Genomic DNA, 25,960 nt, shown 5'->3' on the forward strand with positions numbered 1-25,960 from the left:
TCAGCAACAGCATCGTTTAATCCAGTGATGACTGAGATTTCATCCATGCTGATGTGTTCTGCCAAAGCATTTCTTTAAAGGCAATCATGTTTGCATGCGCTATTTTATACAGTTGTGACACTGAAGAGCCCATCTTGCCAGTTGGTCTGACAAATCCTTCAAACTAGTCAGCCAAAACAGAGAATGGTGGCCCATCACAATGGTGAATAGTTTGCTAGATAAGTACAGTCAGAACTTGTTGATGACTCAAAGAACTGCAAGTGATTATTTCTCTGTTGCAGAGTAGTTTATCCAGGATTTTGTGAGTCTCTCGAATCATCATCTTTTCTGCACCTTTCTGAATTTGCATGTCTATCTCAAATGCTAACATCAGGACTGGAGAAGATGTTAGTACCTCCTTAAGAACAAGGAAAGACCCTTCCTGTACCTTAGTTCAGAAAAATTTTGCATCACCCTGCATTAGTTATTGCAGAGGATACAAGTTAGTACAGAAGTCCTTTACGAATCACAGCTATTATGAGCATATTACAAGAAAACTTCACGTGGCACAAATGTGCTGAGCCAGAAAATCTGTGACTGCTCTTACTTCCTCTGGACCTTATTTTTTCTCCAATGCCATTCACTTGGTGCCCAAGATTTTTATTTAGATTCAGGCAGAGGTCTGCAGTATGAATCTGCAGTATGTACAAACTTTAACACAGTTGTCAGGTGACTTAGATGTTCTTCAAATGTCTTAAAAAATGACAATGCCGTCCAGATAGCAAAGACATATCATCCATTTAAAATATTGAACCAGGTTGACCATCATATGTTTGAAGGTGCCTGGAGTACAAAGGGCATAACTCTGAATCCATAGAGGCTGTCAGGTGTTATGAAGGCAGTCATTCCCTTATCAGCTCCTCAGCCTTTATTTGCCAGTAGCTTGGCATAAAGTCTGTAGTTGAGAAATTCTTATGTCTTTTAAAACAGTCTAGGACTTAAACAATTTGCAGCAATGAGTAGATGTTTATTTTCATGATTTTCTTCAGTCATTGGTAGTCAACACAGAAATGCCAATTGCTATCCTTCTTCTCCACAAGAACAAGGACCCTCTGCAGATCCAATAATGTCATCTTGCAGCATATATACAAATGCTGGCTAACTGCTGGGTGATCTCCAGTGTTGATACTGTATTTTATTATGGACCCCTCGGTCTGACTATTCTCAACTCTGGATTTGAAAGCATCCAAAAATTGGTGAAGAACAGCTAATACTCACTGACAGTGTTCCTTGGTCAGGCCAAAGCCTACTGACACTTTGGTAACAACTTCCTCCAGTGCATTATCCGTAGTGATGGCACTGAGCTGTCCATTCTGGACTTATTCATCTGCTCCTATACACATATATTTGTGAATTAGTTGTTGCTGCTCATGACAATTGATGATTAAAAGTTCTCATTGACCACCAGCAATGCTTATGATTCTCCCGGTATGTAGATTTCTTTTGTGAGCCCGTGTAACTTTTTGCAATCAAAAAGAGCTTCACAGTTTAACTGAGGATCTGGAATGATGACTGAACCTATCTTGTTGATGTCAGTGAGATAAAAGTATCTTTGTCAGTAAACAGCTGCCCAGAGCAATCTTTGTTGTGTGTGCTTGTTGAATAGCTTCTCTGATCTGGAGCTTTTATGTTCTGTGGTGCTTGTGAGGCCTGCAATAAGTTCCATCCAATAATAACACTATGACTAAATTTTGTTAAAACAAAAAATTCAAAGGGCTGTGTTGTGTGACTGATAGTTATTCTTCCTGTTTGCTGAAAGTATTTCCCCTTTTATGATCTTCAGCAAAAATAATCTTGTTTAGTTCTGAATGATAAGCATTTGACATTACAGAAAAAGTAGCCACTGAGTTGACTAGTGCCCTTACAAGCTAGCTGTCAAGGAGATTTCCTGACATCTTGTTAACCTTTTCCACAGAGTATTTTCATGGCCTCGACCACATACGTTGTCACCATGCATATTTTTCTTGAATTCAGTGGTTGGGTAAGTGGCTGGTACTTTCATACAGAGATGAGAAAAGACTACTCTTCACTGAGTAGTGACTTCATCCAGAGTAAGGTGATGGGCTTCATCCCACTGGTAGATTATAATCATTTGCAATTGAGTGATGTGAAAAGGACTGTTACGATGATTGCTGTCTTTTGGCTTAATAGCCACCAAACAGTTATCTTCTTTCTCTACAGTAGTGGACTTAATAGTCACCAAACACTTATCTTCTTTTTCTACACTAGTGTACAATATGTCCAGGGCATTCATAGTGGAAACATATCAGCATACTTTCCTCCATCTTTTAGATGTCTTTTCTTGTGCAGGGCGTTATACTTGGTGGAGGAGTTCATTGTACCTGTGTTGTTTGGATGCTGGGGTTTTGTTTGCCACTGTGGCATAAGTCCAAGTTGGCCAAGCCCATTCTTCATGGGGCATTCAACTGGCATCAGAGATTTGTGTTAAAGATTGATCATCTCTTCTTCAACATTGTCTATTACCTCCTGACATGGGTTCAACATCTGCGGCTGCTATGTCTTGTGTACTTGGTCTGACATTTCTGGCTGCCATAAACTGCTTCATGTCTTCTCTTTCTACCTGGCTTGTGAGAGAGGTGAGGTCTTGGTGGTCTACCACAAGTGCCATAGGGACCACATTCAGAGTTGGTCATACCTCATTTGCCAACTTTCTCTTTTGTTTTCTGTATGTATGCAGACTGATGTATGAATGAAACTCTGTACCTAGTCTGGGATTCGAACCCAGGTCTCCTGCTCACTAGGCAGATGCATTAACAACTTCACTATCCTGGCCCACTGGCTTTGCACAACTTTGTGGACTACCCTAGCACACCTTCCTCAGTCCAAATTCCCATTCACACTTCAGTACACTTCGTATTCCCATATCCCTAAACTCAAACAGCATTGCTCATGCTCTCCAACTGTATTGGAATAGTCCTGCCTGAAACCCAGGCAGAGCTGGTACCCAACTTTATAGCCATGACCACACTGTGCGCTTAGGATTTGCGTAGTCAGCAGTGATATGAGGTTGAAACACAAGTATCACTACGCATCACACTAGCCGACACTTAACATGGGTCTGGTCCAAGCATCAAGGGCTTTACTCGCTGTACTGTGTTGGGAAATTTGGGGAACACTGAATGGACGGCCAGCACATCTTGGCACAGTGTTACACCATCCGGGTTATCTGGATACTTCCCACTAACACCAACGTATCCGAACTCCAGAGATGGGAACTTGCCCTTCAATATATCCTCTCTTCCCGTTATCCGCCAGGCCTCAATCTCCGCTAATTTCAAGTTGCCGCCACTCATACCTCACCTGTCATTCAACAACATCTTTGCCTCTGCACTTCCGCCTCGACTGACATCTCTGCCCAAACTCTTTGCCTTTGAATATGTCTGCTTGTGTCTGTATATGTGTGGATGGATATGTGTGTGTGTGTGCGAGTGTATACCCGTCCTTTTTTCCCCCTAAGGTGAGTCTTTCCGCTCCTGGGATTGGAATGACTCCTTACCCTCTCACTTAAAACCCACACCCTTTCGTCTTTTCCTCTCCTTCCCTCTTTCCTGACGAAGCAACCGTTGGTTGCGAAAGCTTGAATTTTGTGTGTATGTTTGTGTTTGTTTGTGTGTCTATCGACCTGCCAGCGCTTTCTTTTGGTAAGTCACATCATCTAAAAAAACAAAGATGATGTGACTTACCAAACGAAAGCACTGGCACGTCGATAGACACACAAACAAACAAATATACACACAAAATTCTAGCTTTCGCAACCAACGGTTGCTTCGTCAGGAAAGAGGGAAGGAGAGGGAAAGACGAAAGGATGTGGGTCTTAAAGGAGAGGGTCTTTCGTCTTTCCCTCTCCTTCCCTCTTTCCTGATGAAGCAACCATTGGTTGCGAAAGCTAGAATTTTGTGTGTATATTTGTGTTTGTTTGTGTGTCTATCGACGTGCCAGTGCTTTCATTTGGTAAGTCACATCATCTTTGTTACAATTTATGTCTTCAGTGTGCATGTATACATCATAGATGTTTGAGACTTGAAAATGTCTGTGGAACCATATAGTTTCTTTTTTCTGTTTCGTTTTCATGATGTTCTGGTACAATTTTATAAATTCTTCTGTAGTCGTGACATCATTTACCAGAAGAACTTGGTCTCCTGTGGCTCCTTTCTTCAGATGTGACAATATATCAGTTTCTGTCATATTCAGATTCACAATGTGGCGTAGAGCCAAACATTCTGTATGAAAGATTCCCTGTGATGTTGGGCTCTGTTCTTCTTCACCAAATGGACTTGCTACTGATGATCATCAAATGTATTCTTCAGATCAACATGGAATTTGTCTCAGCTATTGAACTTCATTTAATTGTTCTTGAATCATTGCCGGGCTATGCCATCCATGTGAAAGTACACATTTGCCAAACACATCATGTTGTCCCACTTGTTGTATTTGATGACTAGATTGAAACCTTCCAGGCATTTTGTTGGGTCCTGACCAGCATCTCTAGAAAACACTGAAGTATACCTGACATGCAGATGATTACTGGTGTTTTGGACTGCATCTGTCTCCTGAATATACAGACCTCACTGATTGCATTTCTGTTCCTCTCCATGTAGGCAGTAGCTTTTACCTGGAGTTTCCACCAAACAGCACCCTGTCATAGCCACAGTCAAGGCCAAATGCGAACACAGGGTCCTCAATAAAGTACAGCACTTTACACTGGAAACAGGTTTATTGTGGACATCACTGGACAGACAGAACAGAACTACACCTTGGATGGAGATTGCTGTTATTTATACAAACATTGAATTTTCCACATTACAGACAGAAGAAATTTTGAGAATCTTCTAGAAATGATAAGTACTAAATATCAAACACTTGTCGGTGATTGGATTAGAACTGGTAACGCTCAGGACACCAGCCAGCAACACTAACCATTACTCCACATTGCATGCAGCACAGCTCATGGCAGTATCTTTTTTATTACCTTTCATGTAAAGTGGTCTTACAATAGCATATTTCTGACTGTTTGGAAAACCCCAAAATTTTATACATACAATATCTGATCAAAAGTATCCGGACACAGAATAGTGGACAATAATATGAGGTATGTCCACGCTTTGCCTTTATGACAGCTTGAATTCTGCTGGGGACATTTTCAGTCAGGTGTATGAATGGCTCTGGAGGAACGGCAGCCCATTGTTCCTCAAGAACCGAAAGCAGAGGAGGCAGTAGCGTTGGAAAGTGGGGTCTGGAGCAAAGGTGCTGTTCTAATTCATCCCATAGAGGTACTGTAGTGTTCATGTCAAGACTGTCGGCTGGCCAGTCCATTTCAGGAATGTTATTGTCCACAAGCCTTTGCCTCAAAGAAGCTGCTTTATGACATGGTGCACTATCATGCTGATATGAACAATCATCATCTCCAACTCTTCCTCTACAGTATGAAGTATACAATGCTGTAAAATGTGTTCATAGCCTTCCACATTAAGCATTTTCTTAAGTGCAGTAAAGTGCTGTTCTCAAACGTTTTTGGCAACAGGTCTTTTTTGAAGTATGAAATATTCTATGGAGTCCTAAAATAAGCAAAACCTGGTTTTATGTTCATTCTTTAGTTATAAACATTTAATGAAAATCATACAAAAATAGATACATTGTACATTACTGACTTCTACAACAATATATAAAACAACACACAATAATACAATACACAAAATAACACTGTTTGACTCCACTGTAAATTTATAAAATTGTTTACATTCTGTGGCAGTTATGAGGTTGCTTTTTCATTTTTGACCAACTCTTTAATGTCAGGCTTGTTCGAAGAGAGTTAAAGAGGCATGTCAGGTTCAGGTTTGTAGATCTATGTGATGAGAATCCCATTTTACACAAGTATGTTGCTAGGATCGAGGAGAAGAACAGTCAGAGCCTTTGTGACAAGTTGTGAATACTCGTCATGAACCCTGCACCAAAAATCATGTAACATTGTTTTGAACAATGATTCCATAATTGAATCTGATGTCATTTCTAAACATGATTTACAGGTTCTTTCATTTGACATATTTTCTGGCTTCTGCAATTTCAGATTTCATTCTCAGAGTAGCATTCTGTTCTTCAGGGAAATATGACTCAAAAGATATGTGGATATGGAGACACTGGACCAGTTCTTCTAATATTTCATATGGTAATTCAGCCGTCTCACTGAAGAACACATTCAGTGTTAAAAAGTTTTCTGGTTCCCTCTTGGCAACACAAATGATCAAAAAATATACGTTTTTTAAACACTGCTATTTTTTATTAGTACTGAAAACTGTTGTCTGTTTCCTTGTAGAGACTGATTTAATTAACTAAACAAACACCATTTTTGGCCTTGTTTCACAATTTTATTATTAATGTTATTGCACAACCTAGATTTCAGGTTGTAAGCCCATTTTCAAGTACATTACTGATTCCCAAAGATGATTAAGCACAGATAAACATGATGACAAGGCAAATATAATCTCAACTTCTTAAGGTATCAGTCTATAGTTTAATGCACAATTACATCAATGACCATTTTTAACAAATTACATACATTATTACACATTCAGCAATTACACTACAATGACCGGGCTAACATTATTACACATTCAGCAATTACACTACAATGACCGGGCTAACATTATGCATCAGCCAAGAGCTTCTTAACTAAGATGGACTGGGACCCAAAGTTTTGCTTCTATTCTCACGTCTCATCTAAAAGAGGTTAATAATTGAACTGGGTTTGCTCATTTAATAATATGTGTGGGGATCTACACATCTGTCTTTTAATTTCTAACATTTCTAATTGGTTGAGTTTGGCCCCCTTTTCCTCTGTGTGTAGGACTTGTACATCAATTGTGTATTTGAAGTTATTGTTCAGGCAATGTTCTGTGAAGGCTGAATCAGGCTTCTTCAGTCTCCAGCTTCTGTGGTGTTCTTTATGGCATGTGCTTGTCTGTGCAAGATACAATGACTGGAACTACAGTTTGGTGCTTCTTTTTTGTGATATTGCTTTCTGTTTTACCAGTCATTGCCTTGGCCCTCACTGTTGAAATATCAACACATTCATTCAGTCTGAGATGGGTTGTTTTTTTTTTTAATTATTAAGTGTGTCAAAATTTGTCTTCTGGTGGTGTTAGTTGTCAGTGACATGTATACAAGCAAGTCTTCTATGAGTGAATGTTTACATGCATACCATACAATTATCAGCAAGATGGCCAGTCCAGCACATCAGTCAGCTCAACCATTTGCAAAATGAATTTGTTTATATTGATGGTGACCAACTAGTCTGTATGATATAACCAGCAAGACTGTTAATTCGATGAAAAATGGTGTCATTTGAAAGCAGCCCTGTAGAAAGATGCTTTGCAGATTTCTCATCGAGCATACATTACGTTATGTCTGCCATACACGTTTTTATTAAATTCTTAGTAATAGTGTGCATTTTGCCCACATGTGCAATGTGATTGCTGGCCAAATATGAAGCCTCTGTGGGTTTTTCATTCGGTTTGGTCACATACTTCATAGTTTTTAGACTTTTTAATAATTGTCCTTTCTCACGTCTTTGCAATTGCAGGATCTAGTTTCTAAATGTTGGTACATCTTAGGTACCTTGGAACTACTGAGAAGTGTAGAGAGGTGAGCTGCTGGAATCAGCAAACCTGAGACTGATGCAAGATTTGTTAGTCTTTCTTTTTTCAACTTTAGTGAGTCATTAGATATCTTACAACTTGAAATCATGGAGCTTGAAGTCATTAAATCACCTTCTTGAATCTCATTGTCTTTATTGGAAATCTTTGAGGTTAGCCACATAGTATGGGTGAACAACCCTTGAACTTTTGATGCAAGATTTTGTTGAAACACCTTTAAGCCATTGCTTCATTCTAAGCCAATGCTTCATTCTATCTTTTAACACAGCAGTTAAATTTTACAATATGATGAACACAAAATAATATTCACACAAAATTTTGAAACTGTAGTCAGTAGCAAATATGATTTAAATGTACTGCAGTCTGAGAGCTGTGCAGGGACTAACCATGCCAAATTGGACTGTACATTGCTTTTGCAAACTCAAGCAGAAACTTTACTCTGTAGTTTTTGATTGTAGCATTATTGTAGATTTGTTGTGCTGCTTGTCACCTCATTTTTGGCCGTGTAGTTTTTGATTATAGCATTATTGTTATCATTTGGGCAGAACTGTTGCTGAGGCCTTGCGGAGCCCATGGTGTACACTTTGAATATTGTTTAATTAAGGGAACTGCTTCCTAACTGCAAAAAGCACCCCAGTATTATAACACTACCGCCTCTGTACTTCACTGTTGGCACTACACATGAGGGTAGGTAACATTCTTGAGGTATTTGCCAAATTCAAACTCTTCCATAAGACTGCAACAGGATACAGGGTGGTCCAGTACTCCAAATTACTCATTTTTAGCCATCCACAGTCCAGCTCCATTACACCACCTTAATTGTCTCTCAGCATTGACTATAGAAATATGTAGGTTATGAGGGGCTGTATCTCATTCTTCTTTATCTCCCTGTGCACAGTCATTGTGCTAGCTGGACTTTTCATAACACTTTGGAACTAATGAGTGATTCCTTCCACTGCTTTCGTGTGCTTTTTTTACGATCACCCTCCGCAATGTTTGCAGCCCATATCCATCAGTACGTTATGTGTACCTGCTCTCAGTTTAGCTGTGGTTGTCTGATTGCATTTCCACTTCACAATCACATTACCAACAATCAATTTGGGCAACTTTAGAAATGTTGAAATGTCCCTGATGGATTTGTTACTCAAGTGACATCCGATGACTAGTCCATGTTCAAAGCTGTACAAAGCTACTGAGCTCTCCTATATGACTAATTCTGCTGTTACTGCTTCTCTACTGACAACACAATACTTCCTGCCTCCTTTTATACTGGCAGGTCCACCTCCAGTGACATCAAGTGGTCAATTCCCTGTTACATGGGGTTGTCCAGATACTTACAATACACAGAGTACAGATTTTTAAATAAAAAAGCACAAAATGGCAACAACTCACCTGTAGCTGATTGATGCACTGTGCACAGATACATGCCAAAGGACATAGACTTTACAAGCTATCAGGTTTTATAATTAAAAGTGCTTGATATCTCGTGTAACTGCATTACGGTACAGTTGGTTGACTGAGGAGTTATTTCGCAAATGTTTATACTGAATGAGATGGAACCCTAACGACATCCACTGGCAAATGATACCACAACCTGTTGACAGTGCTTATCCACTCTTTTGAATGCCTACAGCCGTGTTTGAGACCCTTGCATTCAACATGACAATGACAATCCATCAGTCCCCAGTTACATCAGAATGGTTTTTTGAGACGCAATAGCCATGACGGTTCTTGGCCATGTTTTAAGGATACTGATCCAAATCCTACTGAAAACATATGATGTGCTTTCAAGAGGGATGTGCATATCTGGGATCTTAATACAATGAATCTCAAAAAGCTGTAGATGGTTATCGAGCAGTGATGCTTCAGTCTCCCTTTCCAATGCTTTTGGTGTTTTGTGGATACTTTGTCAGTTCTTGTCTTTATCTGGGGGAATAGTGCTATAATGTACCCTGAAGAGTTTTTAATCAAGTTGCTCTTTAGTGTATCAGCACTTCATCATAAATATTCTGAGCATGTTGAAAAGGCTACTACAGCATTTGTGATTTTTTGCTGCAATGCACTTGGTTTCTCAGTTCCTGTTACTTTTACTAAGTTTTTGAAATAACAGCAGCTATAATTGCCTATTAATATAGTAGGTTACATCTTTCAGAACAAAGCATGCAGAGTAAATGTTGAATATGTTCATTCCATTTAATCAGACTGGCCAATAAAGATAACTAGAAATTTTATATGTGGAGCCTCATTAATTTCCTCTTAATTAACCTCATTCCAGGACATTACAGCAGGGTTTCCCAAACTGAGGACACTATAACAGGGTTTCCCAAACTGTGTTCTGTGGAACTTTGAAGTTTTGTGAAAAGTGAATAAGTGCTCCACAAAAAACTATTAATAAAATAGCATTTTTTTAGACATTTAGTTGTTACTAATTATGTTTTAAAAATTATGTTATGAAATGAGTTAAAATCAAAGTAATCACTAAATAAAACAAGTTTTTCTGATTTTTAAAGAAAATGATACCCTCCAAATAGACAATTGGTGTTCTCTCAAAGTACCATGATTCTCAAAGTGTTCTGCTTGAGGAAGACTTTGGGAACCCTTGCATTATAGGCTATATCTTCACTCTGCGGAAAAACTTATGTTCCTATATTTAACTTACAATTGTCAGTCACCAACTGCATTACCAATGTTGTAGCTGTGCCCTGTATTACAAAGTTCAGACTCTCAATAGTATAAATGTGATGAATGAATGAAAAGGATGTGCATTTGATTAGCTGTTGTTTCACTACATAAACAAGCTATCATTATGTGCAAATATGCTCTGTCCCATCATCTAACAAATTAAAAACAGCCCCATCTATGACATAAGTAATGGTGATGTTATTTTCAATCTACAGTGAGAAGCTTCTGCCAATTATCTTATGAGAGGAAGGACAGGAACTTTTGCTAGTTCTTGCAGCACATTAGGGCAGTTACTGGAGACTGTGTACATAATTATTGAATAACCTTTTAAAATTTTGAAAATAAATAATTTTTTGTGCCTTGGCAATAAAATATTTAGAAGATAAAAATCTGATTTTTTGTAATAATTCAGCCCAAGAAGATATCAACATGACCTTCAGCCCAACTTCAGTGAACATGAGGTTCTTTTTTGCACGGTAAAATTAACTACAATAATAACAGTTTAGTGAAATTGCATGCTTACCTATAATAATCCTCTGTTCCATTTAGTTCAGTAAGAGGCTCATTAGCTACTGACCAAATGATAGCACTAGGTCTATTTTTATCTCTGTTGATTAGCTCAGTCAGTGAGCGTTTGTGATTTTCAAGTAGATCTTCCGAATAGTTTCTAAAACAAGACCACATTGAGTACATACTTTGAAATTCTTTAGATGTTATGTAATAATTCGTTTTGAATTGATTGATGCATCTGTGTGATTTATTGTCATTTTACTGTTCATAAATGTTTGACACTTACGCAATGTTCACTGCTGAACACTCATCAATTATCATGAAGCCTTCCTTATCAGCAAAGTCCATTATTTCTTCTGCATAAGGATAATGTGATGTCCTATAAGAATTTGCTCCCACCCACTTTAACAAGTTATGATCACGAGTCACCAAAGGAAGATCAAGACCTTTCCCACGAATCTGAAAATACAAGAGGGACGATGATGTTTTATCTGATTTTTATTTTGAATTGAGGGAGATCTCAGTCTTTTTCACAGGAAGACAGTAAATCAGTTACTGTGAGGCAGAATCAAAGTAAATTGATAACTGTACCATATTTATATTTGTGTGTGTGTGTGTGCGCGCGCGCGCACGCGCTTGTGTGTAGCATCATTTTAGTAAACAAAAACGAAAAGAGAAGATACATCCCATACTCTTTGAAGATGAAAATACTTACATCAGAATCTTCATGTCTGCCAAAACCTCTTATGTAAATGGGTTTGCCATTGATAAGAAATGATGAGCTATCCCAAGTGAGACGCCGTATTCCAACAGGAAGCCTGTAAATATCATCTGATGCCCCATCTGGAGATATCACATGAACCTGTTAAAATGTGCAGAATGAGTTAGTTGTACAGGAATGTCAACAGGGTATAATTAATTATTATTTTAAATGAATGTTTACTGTTCAGTCCAAGAGAAAGTGATTGTGTTTAAATAAATGGAAGTAGAGAGAACAAAGTTAGATACGTACTGTGTGCTGGATTAGACATAAAGTTCTCGTTTTCACTGAATAAAAACGCCAATGACCTTTTCTCATCTTTGCAAACTAATTAAGTCTTTGTGGTATGATTAGAAATATGGAGAAGCAAAACCTTAACAGACAGATAAGCAAGATTCAGAGGACTATTTAGTTTGGTTGTTTGAGGAAATATGTTGAAATATCAACAATAACATGAGAAGGATAGAGTGTTACTCACCACTGAGTTGCATATAGGCATTATGAAAAGACTGTTGCACATTGACCTTTCAGCCAAGCCTTCTTCAGGATGGAAAACACACATACACACATTCACACAAGCAAGCATACCTCATGCGCACATGAAAGCTATCTCCAGTCACTCCAGCCAGACTGTAATGGTGTTGCATCAAATGATAGTAGAATTCTGGAATGGGGCAGGGAAGAGGGAGGGATAGCAGGGTATTACTGCCCAATGTGTGAGTATGCAACATACATTACCACTAGTGTTCAGTGATCATTAAATAGTGAACTACTACTCACACAATGCACCTCAGTGTACTGTATGATCACCAGCTTCATTTTATAAACATATATCACTACTATTTTCCACAGCCATTGCTGTACCACCTGTGCAGGTCAATTATGCTCCTGTATCTTCTGCATTGCGGCTACTTGCTCACTCCATGGGGCCTCAGGCAACACAGCACACAATGCTCTCTCACCTCACAAATGCACACCACTGTTGCAACCAATGACCTTGATCATCGTTGCTGCATCAGTTGATCACAACACTCTCATGAGTTGCACATAGTGTCTTACGTGTGGACATCACCACCACCCTGCAATGGTGACCTCAGGAAATGCACCTCTGCAGCATCAGCCCTCATATGCAGTGCTTAATGAAGACTTCACCAACCACAGCTCTTTGTCATTACCAAGGGTTCTTGGTCCCCTGATTTGGTATCCATAGCACCATGGATGATGATCTATATTTCATTTGCCTCATCAGTCATTTGCACAACCACACTGATCTCATCATGATTTGGCCCTCTGCCCACCTGATCATTGTAAGTACTCTGTTAAGGTTTCTATCATTGAATGCCTGTTGTGCCCACTGCATGAAGTCATTCATCACATTTTTTATGAAGAAAGCATTGATTTTCAGACTCTGTCTCCACTCTGTCACCATCTGTGAGCTCTGGTAGATGCCAAGTTTATGCCTGATATTGCACTATGGACTCTGTGGCTGATTAAACCACCATATGAATTGCAACTACAACTGCTATCACATGCTTCCAACTGCTTCAAGACCAAGCTTAATCTCAAAGATCAAGCCTTTTAGACTTCTTTTTACCTATCCTGGCATCTGCTCTGATGATTAAGTTGGTAACTGTGACACCCTTCCCCCCCCCCCCCCCCCCCCCCTCTTCACTGCCCCCCCTCCAGCTTGGCCAGCCTGCAGGGGATGTCCAAGAGCCCATATAGGATGACAGGAACACATGCAGCCATCTGGTGGCAGCCTTCACGCATTACCTGTGCTGGATCCACGATCCCCTCTGGCCACTGCCGAAGGCACACCCGAACACTCTGTTGACTCCACACGGAACTCAACAGATTGTATGCACATGGTACAGACCACTCCACACCCTTCATACCCTCTCTGTTGGTTCTACACTATGTTTGGAGATGCAGCATGGAACTGCCGCACTCCCTGTGCATATCCAAAATCTGCCTGCGGGCCGGTTTAGGTATCCTGGTTCATGATAACCACACACCATACCTTATTATGCAACAGTCAGCAAACGCGATCTCCACCACCAGGTGGATACCTCTACAATTTGGATCACACAATAAATTTAAGATTCCTGATCAATATAGGTGCAGTGGCTGGTATCATCGCTATTGCTTCGGCACCTACTTGCACATCCCAAGCTATGCTCACATTATGTGCAGCTAACAAGTCTAACATCAATATACTCAGCACAGCATAACTCCAAGTGCAGCTCACTTCTGGTCTGGACTTTATCTGGACAGTCCACATCACTAATGTCAAAGAATCTGTGCTTGGTATTGACTTTCTTAAACATTTTGGTTTACACCAAACATTCAATCCGCCTCTTTATTCCACTATGCCTATGGTTCTCTCACTTCATGCTCATTCAGCTCTGTGACCCCTCTATTACATACATATGACCCCTCTCCCTCATTCTCTCTCTCATGTTCTACACTGATGGCTCGCCTCATTGCGTCATTGCTTGAGCTTATGCTCGAGCACTCGCAACACCAAACTTCATCAACTGATCGATGCAGCAACCAAGCAACTGTCACAGGATCATCATTTGCTATGCCAACTCACTGATGCGCAGCCATTGTACACATTCGAAATGCCTGCAGCCACATCCTTGTCCCCTTCAGTGTCACTCTCTCTAAGGACACTAAGGTCAGTGACATTTCGCTCCTCAGTGTTTCTCTTCAGCGCCCTCTCTTTTGCACCTCAGCCATACCCCACCTTCCTTGAGTATGCACGATATGGGTGTGGCAGTGATTACGAACAGTACTTGTCACAAGACCAGTACTATGACAGTGCCAGCCATACACCATATGGCTCACCCACCGCCTCATCCCTAAGAAGCTGCATCGCACAAAAGCAGCTGTCAAGGAGCTACTAGACGCAGGCATTAACAACCCCTAAGACAGTGACTGGTCTTCCCCCCAAGGACTTCATCCGCGAAAAAACTGCTAGATGTAGGCATTATCAAACCCTAAGACAGCGACTGGTCTTCCCCCCATGGACTTCATCCTTGTAAAAGATATTTCATTTCTGTGGGAGATACAGAGCTCGGAATGCTCACATCATTATGGACAACTGCCTGTCCCCACATATACAGGGCTTCACTCAACCACTCAATGGTGCACAACTGTTCACTGTACTTTATTGTTGCAGAGCTTTCCATCAAATTCCCATGTTCAAAGAAGACATACCTAAGACTGCACTCATCACCCCTTTTGGACTTTTTGAATATTGTTTGATGCCTTATGGCTTCAAGAATGTGGCCCAAACATGGCAATGATTTATTGATTCTTTATCATACAGCCTTCCATTTTCATATGCCTACCTTGATGACATCCTGATCTTCCACTCTCTGTCAAAGAATGTGAACAACATCTGGCCCATGTCTAGTCCACACTCCATGACAGTGGTACCAGAGTCAGTCATGAAAAGTCACCACTAACTTGTGACAGTATTACTTTCCTACACTATACTGTTTTTTTTCTTTTCTTTTCTTTTTTTTTTCTTTTCTGAATGCTTCTGACTGGCATCCGACTGTGTCAAGTTTATTCATAATCTTCCACTGTCTTCTGGCTACTGTAAACTATGGAGATTTCTCAGTATTATAAACTTCTATCACTGACATTTGCCTCACACTAACACCATTCAGGTCCCACTTACCAATGCTCTGGCTGGCAAAAATACCTCTGGCCTGAGGAGAGCACTGTGGACAAATGAAAGACATTGATTCTTTTGATGCTCTTCAGAAGGCTGTAGCCCATGCTGTAATGCTGCCACATACCGTACCCAACATACGCATCTCAGTCACTGTCAACCTGAGTGGTGTGTTGATAGGTGTGGTCCTGCAGCAACACATCACCAATACCACTGAGCCCCTGAGATTTTTCTCCAAAAAACTATCAACTTTGAAGAGCAAGTGGTCAACTTTCGACCATGAGCTCCTGCTGATCTATGGGGCAGGCAGGCACTTCCATGACAGTATCGTAGGGCATGAGTTTACCATCTTTACTGACCAGTAGCCATTTGCAGGTGCCACCCAGAAACCAGGCAAACACATTACCCATAGACAGCTCAGGCAAATGGACTTAATTAGTCAAAACTCCATATATATCCACTACATATGCAGAGCTGATAACATCATCACTGATTATTTGTCATGAGTGAACATCATCACCTATCCCTTCGACATGAATGAACTGACTCTCTTACAAAAAGATGACATTGAACTTGCAAACATGCAAAAGGATCCCAGATGTGCATTGACTTTTGAATAGTGTATACTGCCAGTCTCCTCCCTGCCAATCATTTGTGATACTTCAACGGGTTCTCTGTGCCCAGTCATACCTCCTTCACTCTGAGCGTTCACATCCCTTTGTAACCTTGCTCACCCAAGCATCGAAGCCACTACATTACTTGTTACTGAAGGCTTCATCTGGCCTGGAGTCAGAGTCTGTGATTGCCACTGTTGGACATGTGTAAAAATCCCTTGTCAGAAAAGCAAAGTTGGACAACATGCACAACCATCTTTTGGTCAGTTTAATGTCCCGAAGGGACACCTATGACATGTAAACATTGACATCCTTGGTCCTCTCCCTTCTTATAAAGGTTTCTGATATATATTCTTGATCGTCAGTTGAGTCACAAGGTGGGTGGAGGCAGTCCCACTATCTGATATTACGGTTAACTCAGTTGCTCATACTTTCATCAGCTGCTGGATCTCCCACTTTGGTTGCCCTTTCTCCATCACCACTGGCCAGGGCTGCCTATTTGAGTCTTGCTTTTTTGCCAAGCTATTTGAGATGTGCTGTGTTGACAAGTTGCACACCACCGCTTATCACTCTCAAAACAATGGATTTGTCAAACACTGGCACTACACTCTCAAGGCAGCTCTCATGTGCCATTATGGATCCTTCTTGGCACCTGTTCTGCACACGAAGAGGACCTACAAGAATCATTCACTGATATTCTATATAGTGAACTGCTCATTCTGCTAGCTGAGTTTGTAGAGAGATCTGACCTACCAACTCAAGGTAGCTCCCTGCTCTAGTTCAATGAGTATGCTCTCATATTTCTCACATTTTTACTCTCCGATTGAAGCCACACACCCTGCAATGAACTTTCATTCATAAAGAACTCTCTAACTGTGAATATGTCATGCTTTCTGATGACTCAGTTTGGGCATCTCTCGAGCTGTCGTACTTGGGCCTTTACAAATTCCTTGGCTAATGACAGTACACAATTATCAAACTGTTTAGCAGCAAACACCAAACTGTCTCAGTGAACAGGGTAAAAATGGCCTGGCTATAGCTGATAACCCCTGCCTAATTGAACCCTACGGTGCTCCTGCCACTATCAATAATGTTTCTCTCTCTGAGAGTGTAAACAGTGCCTCTTTACAGGATACAGTGCACGAAGTGTGAAATGGCATCATGTAAACAATGCCTCTTTACAGGATACAGTACATGAAGTGTGCAATGACATCATGCAAAAAATGTCTCTTTACAGGATACAGTGTGCAAAGTGTGCAGTGGTGCAATGACATCATGCCCCCGTATGACACTTCTCTTTCTGTCTGATATCCCATCTACAGTGTTTACATCTGATATTGTGGGCCTTAACTTAGATGAACTGTCCATTGAGATACAAGACAGCAAAATCGTAGACTTCCTTGTCTCTCCAACAGGGCAGCCTGACACATTCACAACCCACATTCAATTACTAGACATCTTCCAGCTGTTGGCATATGAGGACCACGTCATGGCCCAAATCTCAAGTGCTGGTGTATTATTCATTATTGTCCCTATGTGCCTGCTATCCATGGCAATGCCTTGGTCAACAAACCTCCTCGCTCTCACAGAAGACTTCACCTTTGCCCTCCTACATCGCTACAGGTCTTTGGTGAGTCCAGCTCTCCTGTCCAGCTTCTCCCCCATGTTCTACACTAGTAGGGGAGGGTTGTTTCTGTGGTGACTACTGACCACTCAAACAGCACCTTTGTGCTATCACTGAAAAAATTCTTTGGTTGAATTTCACTTTCATTTTTGCATACTGGCTAGTTCACATGCTGTGTTTTTGTGTATTCAGTTTTTGAGAGTAAAATTGTGTTCAATAAATTAATATGTGTTGGTGCTACTGTTCCCTCATCTGCTGCAAGTGGACAGAAGTTGCCACAATGTCATAGGCACAATTTTTTTTCCTTATGTTAAATGTAAGTAAGACCTCAGAATTTGCTTGATTGCTGTGATTAAATAGAGTATGATCAGTAAATGTTTTGGTTTGTATCCTATCCTTTCTTTTGACTTTATCTCTCATCTTTCACCTCTTAGTTTTTGGCAATTCATTATTAATTCTCTTGAATTTGAACCTCAGATTTTAGTTCATTGTTACTTCTGAGTGGTGAACAGTTGTGTGGTACAGATTCTTCTAAAAATACCATCAGATAAATGGGTACCAAAGATGCAACAAATTAAAAGGAATACTTACCTCAAGAGTGTAGAGATATCCTGGTACAGGGTTCATAAGATATGGCCACCAAGCATTGGCATTTGTGACAGTCAACTCTCCAGAGAAACCTGTACTGTTGGCTACAACCTGGCCTTCTGCATCCAGAAGGGACACAGTACAGGAAACAAGATCAGCAGACTGACCATCTACTGTCACATTATATTGCACAGAGCCTGCAAATGATAAACCATACAGAAAACAACACTGTAAATGGCTCTTAGCAGTAATTTTTTAATGGTGCAATACAGAAAGGGAAAATATGGCAGATAATCGAGTAATGCAGATGAGGAATAATTATAATAAAATTTAGCTTTTATTCTAGATAAATAAAAGTTATCTATGTATGCCTATGTAAGTAAGAGTTTACAAACTTGTTTGCTTTGCACCTATAGGTAAGTCTGTGAAAGGATGTAAATGATTTCAAATGGTAAATTTACAGCCATTCACTATTTCAATACTTTGGAAACTTCTTAAGTGATGAAACTTCCTGGCAGATTAAAACTGTGTGCCAGACTGGGATTGGAACCCACAAACTTTGCCTTTTGTAGGTAAGCGCTCTATCAATTGAGCTACCCAAGCACAGCTCACAACCCATCCTCACAGCCTTACTTCCACCAGCATCTCATCTCCTATCTTCCAAACTGCTTGGCTGTAGGATTTTATGTCTCTTATAAAATATTTCATAGGAATGCTACTCTACATAATACTATTCTCATATATAGTGAAAAATGTCACCATTTGCCTGTCTTATGAATACTCTAGATGGTACAGTTACACATACACAATTGTAGAGAATTTGGTATCATAATCATTAATCTTTGTAAATATGAAAGTCTAATTTTTATTGAACTATAATGTCATGACAGGGAGTTGATCAAATATCATAGTAATGGTAATTCCAAAGTATGAATTAGCAAGCCTGCTGCTGAATGACATGAATGTATTTTAACATGGAGCAATTAGCAGTACATCCTGATAATGCTGAGCAGCCCCCTGATAATGCCAAGCACATAAGACAATGCTACAGTTTCATTTCTGAAGAGATAAATCTCCAGGGGCCTGCTGGAGTACTATTGAATAAAGACTAATAATTTTCACTTTTTATGTAGTTTCTCTTAGAAAGGTAGAAATTTAGCCCAAGTATTCCATGTAATCATATTTAGCTGTGCATTGTTTATGTGGCTTCATAGCTGAATTTAGAATCAGTGTATGATGCTTGAAAGCCAATGGCCTTGCCACAGTGGTAACGCCAGTTCCCTTCTCGTCACTGAAGTTAAGTGCTGTTGAGCTTGGCTAGAACTTGGATGGGTGACTGTCCAGTCTGCCGAGTGCTGTGGACAATTAGAGTGCAATCGACCCTTGTGGGGAAAATTGAGGAGCTTCTTGACTGACAAATGGCAACTCCAGTCTTGTACACTGACAAAGGCTGAGAGATTGGTATGCAGACAACATGCCCCTCCATATCCACATCCAGTGATGCCTATAGGCTGAGGATGACACGGTGGACAGTCAGCACCAGAGCCTGCCAAGGTCTGATCAGATGGAATTTAGTAGTTTTCTTATAATGCTTGAAAAATATTTTGAGAGGGGTCTCTAGGATCTTTATGATACACCATCAAATCCAGCAATGCTTCACAATTGCTAAATATGTATGGTAGTCTGATGTTCATCTTAATCTCTGTCTTCTGTGTCTCTCTGTTCATGACCTCTTCCTCCTCTTTATGTTCATTTCCTTCGCCCTCTCTATCTTTTTCCTCTTCCCCTCTCTCTCTGATGTTGAGTCTTGTTTATTGGTGTTGTCAAGGGAACCTTGATTGGGAACTGAAAAATAAATGGGTAAATCAGTTGGGATCATTGGCATATGGAATATGAGAGAGACTTCTCCAGGTGCTGGATCTGTGAGGATAGTAGCACCAGTGAAAATATTTCATGTGGTTTCAATCTGCAAACAAGTCGGATCTTGGCCATATTTAAGCAGGTGCAACACGTGCAGTTCCACAGGGCAGCAAATTTTGGGGATGGCAATATGCTGCCATTGAAAAACTTCTTTTAATTATAATTAATCTGTTCAATAATTTACTGGCAAAGTGTTGACAAATATTTATACCCATCATTAAACTCACATTTTACAACTTGTCTACCTGTATAACATCTTCCATGTACCAGTGCATTAAGGCTCTGTCAAACATGATGCATGCCACCTGCATGGGCACCCTGTGCTGTCTCTGTGTTGGACACTATGGTGCCGCCCCAGTTAAACAGAAGGCAGACGCGCATGCTAGGCCACCCTTGCCTGCAATGTGCATCTGTGATTTTATACAGAGTCCATGGCATGCTAGTTTGCACTAGATGGTGGCAGAAACAGGAAGATTGATTGAATTGATATATGCAAATGTACTTTTGCACAATATATGACACTGTGATTATAAAAGCTTGATGAAAAAGATGGCAATGAGGAAGAAAACTGATGCAAGTGTATATAAAACACATGTCTTCTTTGTTTATAAATAAATGTGCAGGTGCATGACATAGTACCAGATGAATATTGTAGTATGCAATAGAGTTCAGCTGAAACAATAATGTGCTCCCAAAAACTACTGGTGGCACTCTAGTACAGTTTAAGCTACAAATATGCTGCTTTGACAACAGCTTCTTCAACGTGGATCATAAGTTTATAGGTTTTAAAATGACTTATCACCTCGGAGTGAGTGTACCAAAAGCATTTTCTACCAAACAACAGCCCCTACACATTTTTTTATTGAAAATTGCTTTCGAAGGATCTTCCAAAGCTGATGAAGGGGTACCAGACAAGTCTGTAACTTAAACCCTTCATCACGAGGCAAAATACATTTTCCTCATACAAATTCATGGAAAAACGCAGTTTTCAAAACTTGTGCTGTCACAGTGTCTACCATAGATGCCCACTTGATAACCATGGAGTTGCAATTGTGATCAATAACTGCAAACAGGAGAATTGAAAACAAGCTTTTGTAACAAAAATAATATGAGCCACTGTTTTTAGCACACTTCATTCTAACATGTTCCGATTTATATTGCCAGATCAGTTAGAAAATTGCCACTGTTCCATTAACCTCATCTTACTTTTCTTCCAGATTTCCTCCATTGGTTGAGGAAAATACAGTGGCCATAAAACACTGTACAGTTCTGAACGCACATATTTGACTAAGCTGGAGAAAGTTCTCCTCTCCATGCAGAATTATAAAGTGATGGTGTGGTGTGAATCACCAGTGGCCAAATATCTGCAACAAAATGTACTATTTGTTAGTAATAAATGCATCACATGAAATAAAATAATTTGATTGTGACTTGACTGACAGGTGAGGCTGTTTGACCCAATTGGGAGAATCTACAAGACTGCTACAGCAAATACCTAAAATTCATAAAGAGAGGAACAGGTTCAGCCAAAAAGTATCAGAATTGGCCATGGGCAGATAATTTGGAGTTTCTTCCTGACACACTGTCACTATGTCATACATCATGTATGTCATACACCGTCAAATGCTGAAGTATCAGAGGGACCATTTCCAGACAATGGAGATCAAGAGGAAGAAGCATAATTCACTGTATAATGTCAGTTCATCCAGTGAAAAAGCCAAAATTAAAAGAAATAAATGAAGATGTAGCTGTAGTCACAAATTATCAACTCACCAGAGACAGTAGTAGGAGAGAGAAGGGTGAGCTCAACAATATGGCACCTTATTTTTAAGTTATGCACACTTGTTCAAGACATTCCCAGCTCAAACACAAACTCATTTAAAAATACAGCTGGCACAGTATTTGGAGAGGCTGAACTTGCAATATTAAACAATGAAACACCACCATATCTATTCTCCACAGTCCTTGCACCACTCAGCTCAGTAGTGTCACAATGTAGTGCTGATACTATATCATAAAATGATGTCACCTGTGTAATTTAGGAGCCAGAGGAATCTTACAATGACTTTTGTAGCACCAGAGAAATGTATGAGAAGGCAAAAGTTTGTTTCAGTGTTGATGACTGACCTGTAGCTCACATTTGCTCCTACACAGTGTAGATAGTATTTTTCAGTTTATATTTTATTCATATAGTTCCATGTTTTGTGGTTATTACTGTTTTTGAAAATATACAGTCCCACATAAATAATAAAATAAAGTAAGTGGGTTCTACCATAAATAATGTTCTGTCATAAGTAATGTTCTACCAAGCATTGACAGAAGAATCAATTAACATCATAAATAATGTGCTTGCCTCAAACAAACTGACAAGTCTTTCTTCTGAACCTACGGGCTTTCTCTAGTTCATCTCAGTTTTTGAGATTTTTGGTTAAATGAGCGTCTGTAACATTTCCAATTGTTCACAAGACATTTGAAAAAAACTGAAGAAGCAGTCTTCACAAGACCACAGTACTGGGTAAAGATAGTGAAATTCCCTGTTATCATTTAGTGTTAATTTCATATTTCCATTTGATTCATTTCCTCAAAGTGAGTGCAAATAAAGGCAACAGTTCATTGTCATTAGAACTGATACTCATGTTTACTGGCCAGCAGCTGACTCACTCACAATGAGAACGATTCGACAATGGGATCACTGTGTCCTACCCATGCTCTGTTTGATCACAGCTGACCAAGCAGGCAATAGAATGTTCTGAGTGCTCAAGCAGCCCGTTCTCTGGTTGACACAGACTTACTCTCCATGTAAACACATAGCCTATGAGATCTTGCATGTGGCATGTTGTTCAATTCTTCACCCATTCATGATTATGTTGCTGTCAGATCAATGCAATGTTTCATGTGGTTCTCAACTTAAAATTGAGGTATGTAATTTGAGTTCTAACTGGCCATAGTGAAGTTGGTTCTTTTGTACAGTGAACTCTTGATTATCTGGCTCATGATTACCCAGCCTTCATACTATTCAGCCTGAGGACTATCCAACCTACTTAATTAATATCATAAAAATACTTCTCCATAATACAACAAGGGTTCTGGCTTTCAAAGTTCTGGAAGGATGTCAAGAATCTACATGTTCTAAAGCAGAGGATTTTCCTGTTCTTATTAATGACCCATTTTATTCAGAGAACAGTGACCAGACACTGGAGTAATTTGTTAAAAATTGTATTAATCAAAACAGAAATGCAGATTTTTCTATGTGCTCACAGCAATGTGCCAATGAATCTCAGCACTTTTGAAGCAAAAAGTAGCTTCTGATGGTTTTGGCAAATGAGGAAATTGTCAACCATAGATGTTTTGTATATTGTCCTAGCCAAGGATCATTGTTCTGTGTGTATAGTAAATTATTTGGTTGTACATCTCAGTTTTCAGCATCTGGTTTCAGTGAATGTAGCAATGCTGGAATATGAATAAATGAACAAGAAAATTCTCCCTCTCACAGAGACATCTTACAAAAGTGAAAAACGGGGGAAACAAGATGAAAAGAATTGACAAATGGTTGCTCACTCGTTGTGAACATGAAGTTACATATTAGAGAGAAAAAAAAAAGAGTTGTTTCTGTAGTTCTGAAGCTAGCTTCTAGGAATCTAGCATTTTGTGAAGATAAAGAGGTGTTTTGCTCTGTGAAAAATGAAAATTTCGTGATGTGTCTGGAATTAATTGCAGAGTATGATTCTTTTTTGTCTGACGATATAACTACATTTGCTGACACTGGAAAAGGATTCACTTCATGCTTGTCACCAGCAACTTATGAAGATTTAATATGTCTTATGGGGAGGTCAGTGACCCAAAAAATATGTAATGAACTTATTTCTTCTAAATATTTCTCAGCCATAGTAGATTCTACATCAGATATATCCCATAATGACCAGTTAATTATAATAATATGGTTATAATAGAGGGAAACATTCCACGTAGGAAATATATATCTAAAAACAAAGATGATGTGACTTACCAAATGAAAGTGCTGGCAGGTCGACAGACACACAAACAAACACAAACATACACACAAAATTCAAGCTTTCGCAACAAACTGTTGCCTCATCAGGAAAGAGGGAAGGAGAGGGAAAGACGAAAGGAAGTGGGTTTTAAGGGAGAGGGTATGGACTCCTTACCCTCTCCCTTAAAACCCACTTCCTTTCGTCTTTCCCTCTCCTTCCCTCTTTCCTGATGAGGCAACAGTTTGTTGCGAAAGCTTGAATTTTGTGTGTATGTTTGTGTTTGTTTGTGTGTCTGTCGACCTGCCAGCACTTTCATTTGGTAAGTCACATCATCTTTGTTTTTAGTTAATTATAATAATTAGATATGTGAAAGAAGATAGTCTCTCAGTTCAAAAATTCCTATGTTTATGGAGAGAAGCATTCTGAATTCTTTAGAACTACATGCAGCCAACATGTCTAGCACATATTCAGGATTGCAAGCAAGACTCAAGTACCAAAACACTCTGATTGTCTTCACTTCATGTTGGGATCGCTCACTAAATGTAGTTGACCCATGAGTTGCACAGCTTCAGTATGGTTTTTTGAGTTAATTCAGGGTTTATAAAACTTCTTTGCGGATTTTACAGGCAGATGGTACATCTTGTAAACATATTTTTAATCCAGAAGTATGACACTGAAGTCACTGTCTACAACATTATGCTGTACATGTGAGGATGTTTGTAAGAGTCTGAACACAGGATGGAAATATTTGTTTTTTTCCCTTAAGAACAATATCAGAAAATGAGAGTGTTAAAGTTAGAAGTGGAGCTGACGGTCTTCTTAGAAAGTTAAGAAGTATTGAGATAGGTTTCATGATATTGATAAGGGATTGTATTCTGCTATAGTTTAGCAAAACAATGATGAAACTGCAAGCTGTTGTAGACAGGTCTAGTTATCACTTTCGTACAATGCACATGAATTCAGCTGAAAAGAAGCTTATGGAGATCAGGAATTTGGAATCAGTTCCATGTCCTACAGATGCTGAGAATCAAAGAAAGAAATGCCATATTAAATGCAAGAGATTCTTTGATGATTCATCTGACTCAGAAGATGAACACAAATGTCCTGAAGAAGAAACAGGATTAGATAATTTTGAAATCTGGAAAAGAATGAGAATGTCATATTGGGAAATTATACAAGTTCTTCAGGATGAAGCACAGAAGGGAGTTAATATTTACAAAGGACATAACTTAAGATTCTCATCTCTCTCTAATATCACCAAACTAGAAACAGTTCAAATTTATGATGCTGCAGAAAAACTTAGAGCCATCTGTAGTTCTGACATAGAGAAGAATGTACACATTTTAAAAGCTATCTATTGTCTATGAAAAAAAAAAAAAAAAAAAAATACGGTGGCAACTTGTTCTGTCTTCCATTTCACTGTAGAATGTGTGTTTTTTTTAAAAAAAAACTAGTGATGTCTGTCTAAATGACTACACAGCACTCAAAGCTTACAGTTGAACTCCAGCAACAAAATGTTCAGTTGAAAGGTCCTTTTTTGTTTTAAAATGGATTAAGAACTGCCTATGGACATCCGAAAATCAAAAATGATTGGTCAATCTTGGAGTACTAGCCATAGAATCAGGCATGGCAGTCACTCTGGATTTTCAGGAAGTGAATGGATTCACAAGTACAAAAGTAAGAAGGAAATAATTTCTGTAAGTTCTGTATTTTGGAAAAGGTCAGTTAAACGGGATTGTACCATTATTTGGGACTGGCCAAGTGTCACATTTAAATGATGTAATTTTGGTATAGTGTACTAAACTATAATGATTTTCTTTGCATCTTTACTATATATTGTGTCCAGGTTTGTTGTTTCTGTGGTAAATTTTCAGTC

The 25,960-nt window shown here is 39.4% G+C and overlaps 1 protein-coding gene across 1 annotated transcript in view; it reads right to left on the reverse strand.

Moving 5' to 3' along the window:
* The window catches only part of LOC124775974 (beta-glucuronidase-like), a 114,052-nt gene that overhangs the window by 25,878 nt on the left and 62,214 nt on the right, over positions 1–25,960 (reverse strand). Inside the window, exons 5-8 of the mRNA XM_047250818.1 lie at positions 18,176–18,369; positions 11,617–11,763; positions 11,188–11,360; positions 10,915–11,058 (exon numbers count right to left, since the gene is read on the reverse strand). Of these exons, the coding sequence (XP_047106774.1) occupies positions 10,915–11,058; positions 11,188–11,360; positions 11,617–11,763; positions 18,176–18,369 (658 nt within the window). The remainder of the gene's footprint in view (positions 1–10,914; positions 11,059–11,187; positions 11,361–11,616; positions 11,764–18,175; positions 18,370–25,960) is intronic.

This window comes from Schistocerca piceifrons, chromosome 1 (assembly GCF_021461385.2).
Source record: "Schistocerca piceifrons isolate TAMUIC-IGC-003096 chromosome 1, iqSchPice1.1, whole genome shotgun sequence".
NCBI lineage: Eukaryota > Metazoa > Arthropoda > Insecta > Orthoptera > Acrididae > Schistocerca > Schistocerca piceifrons.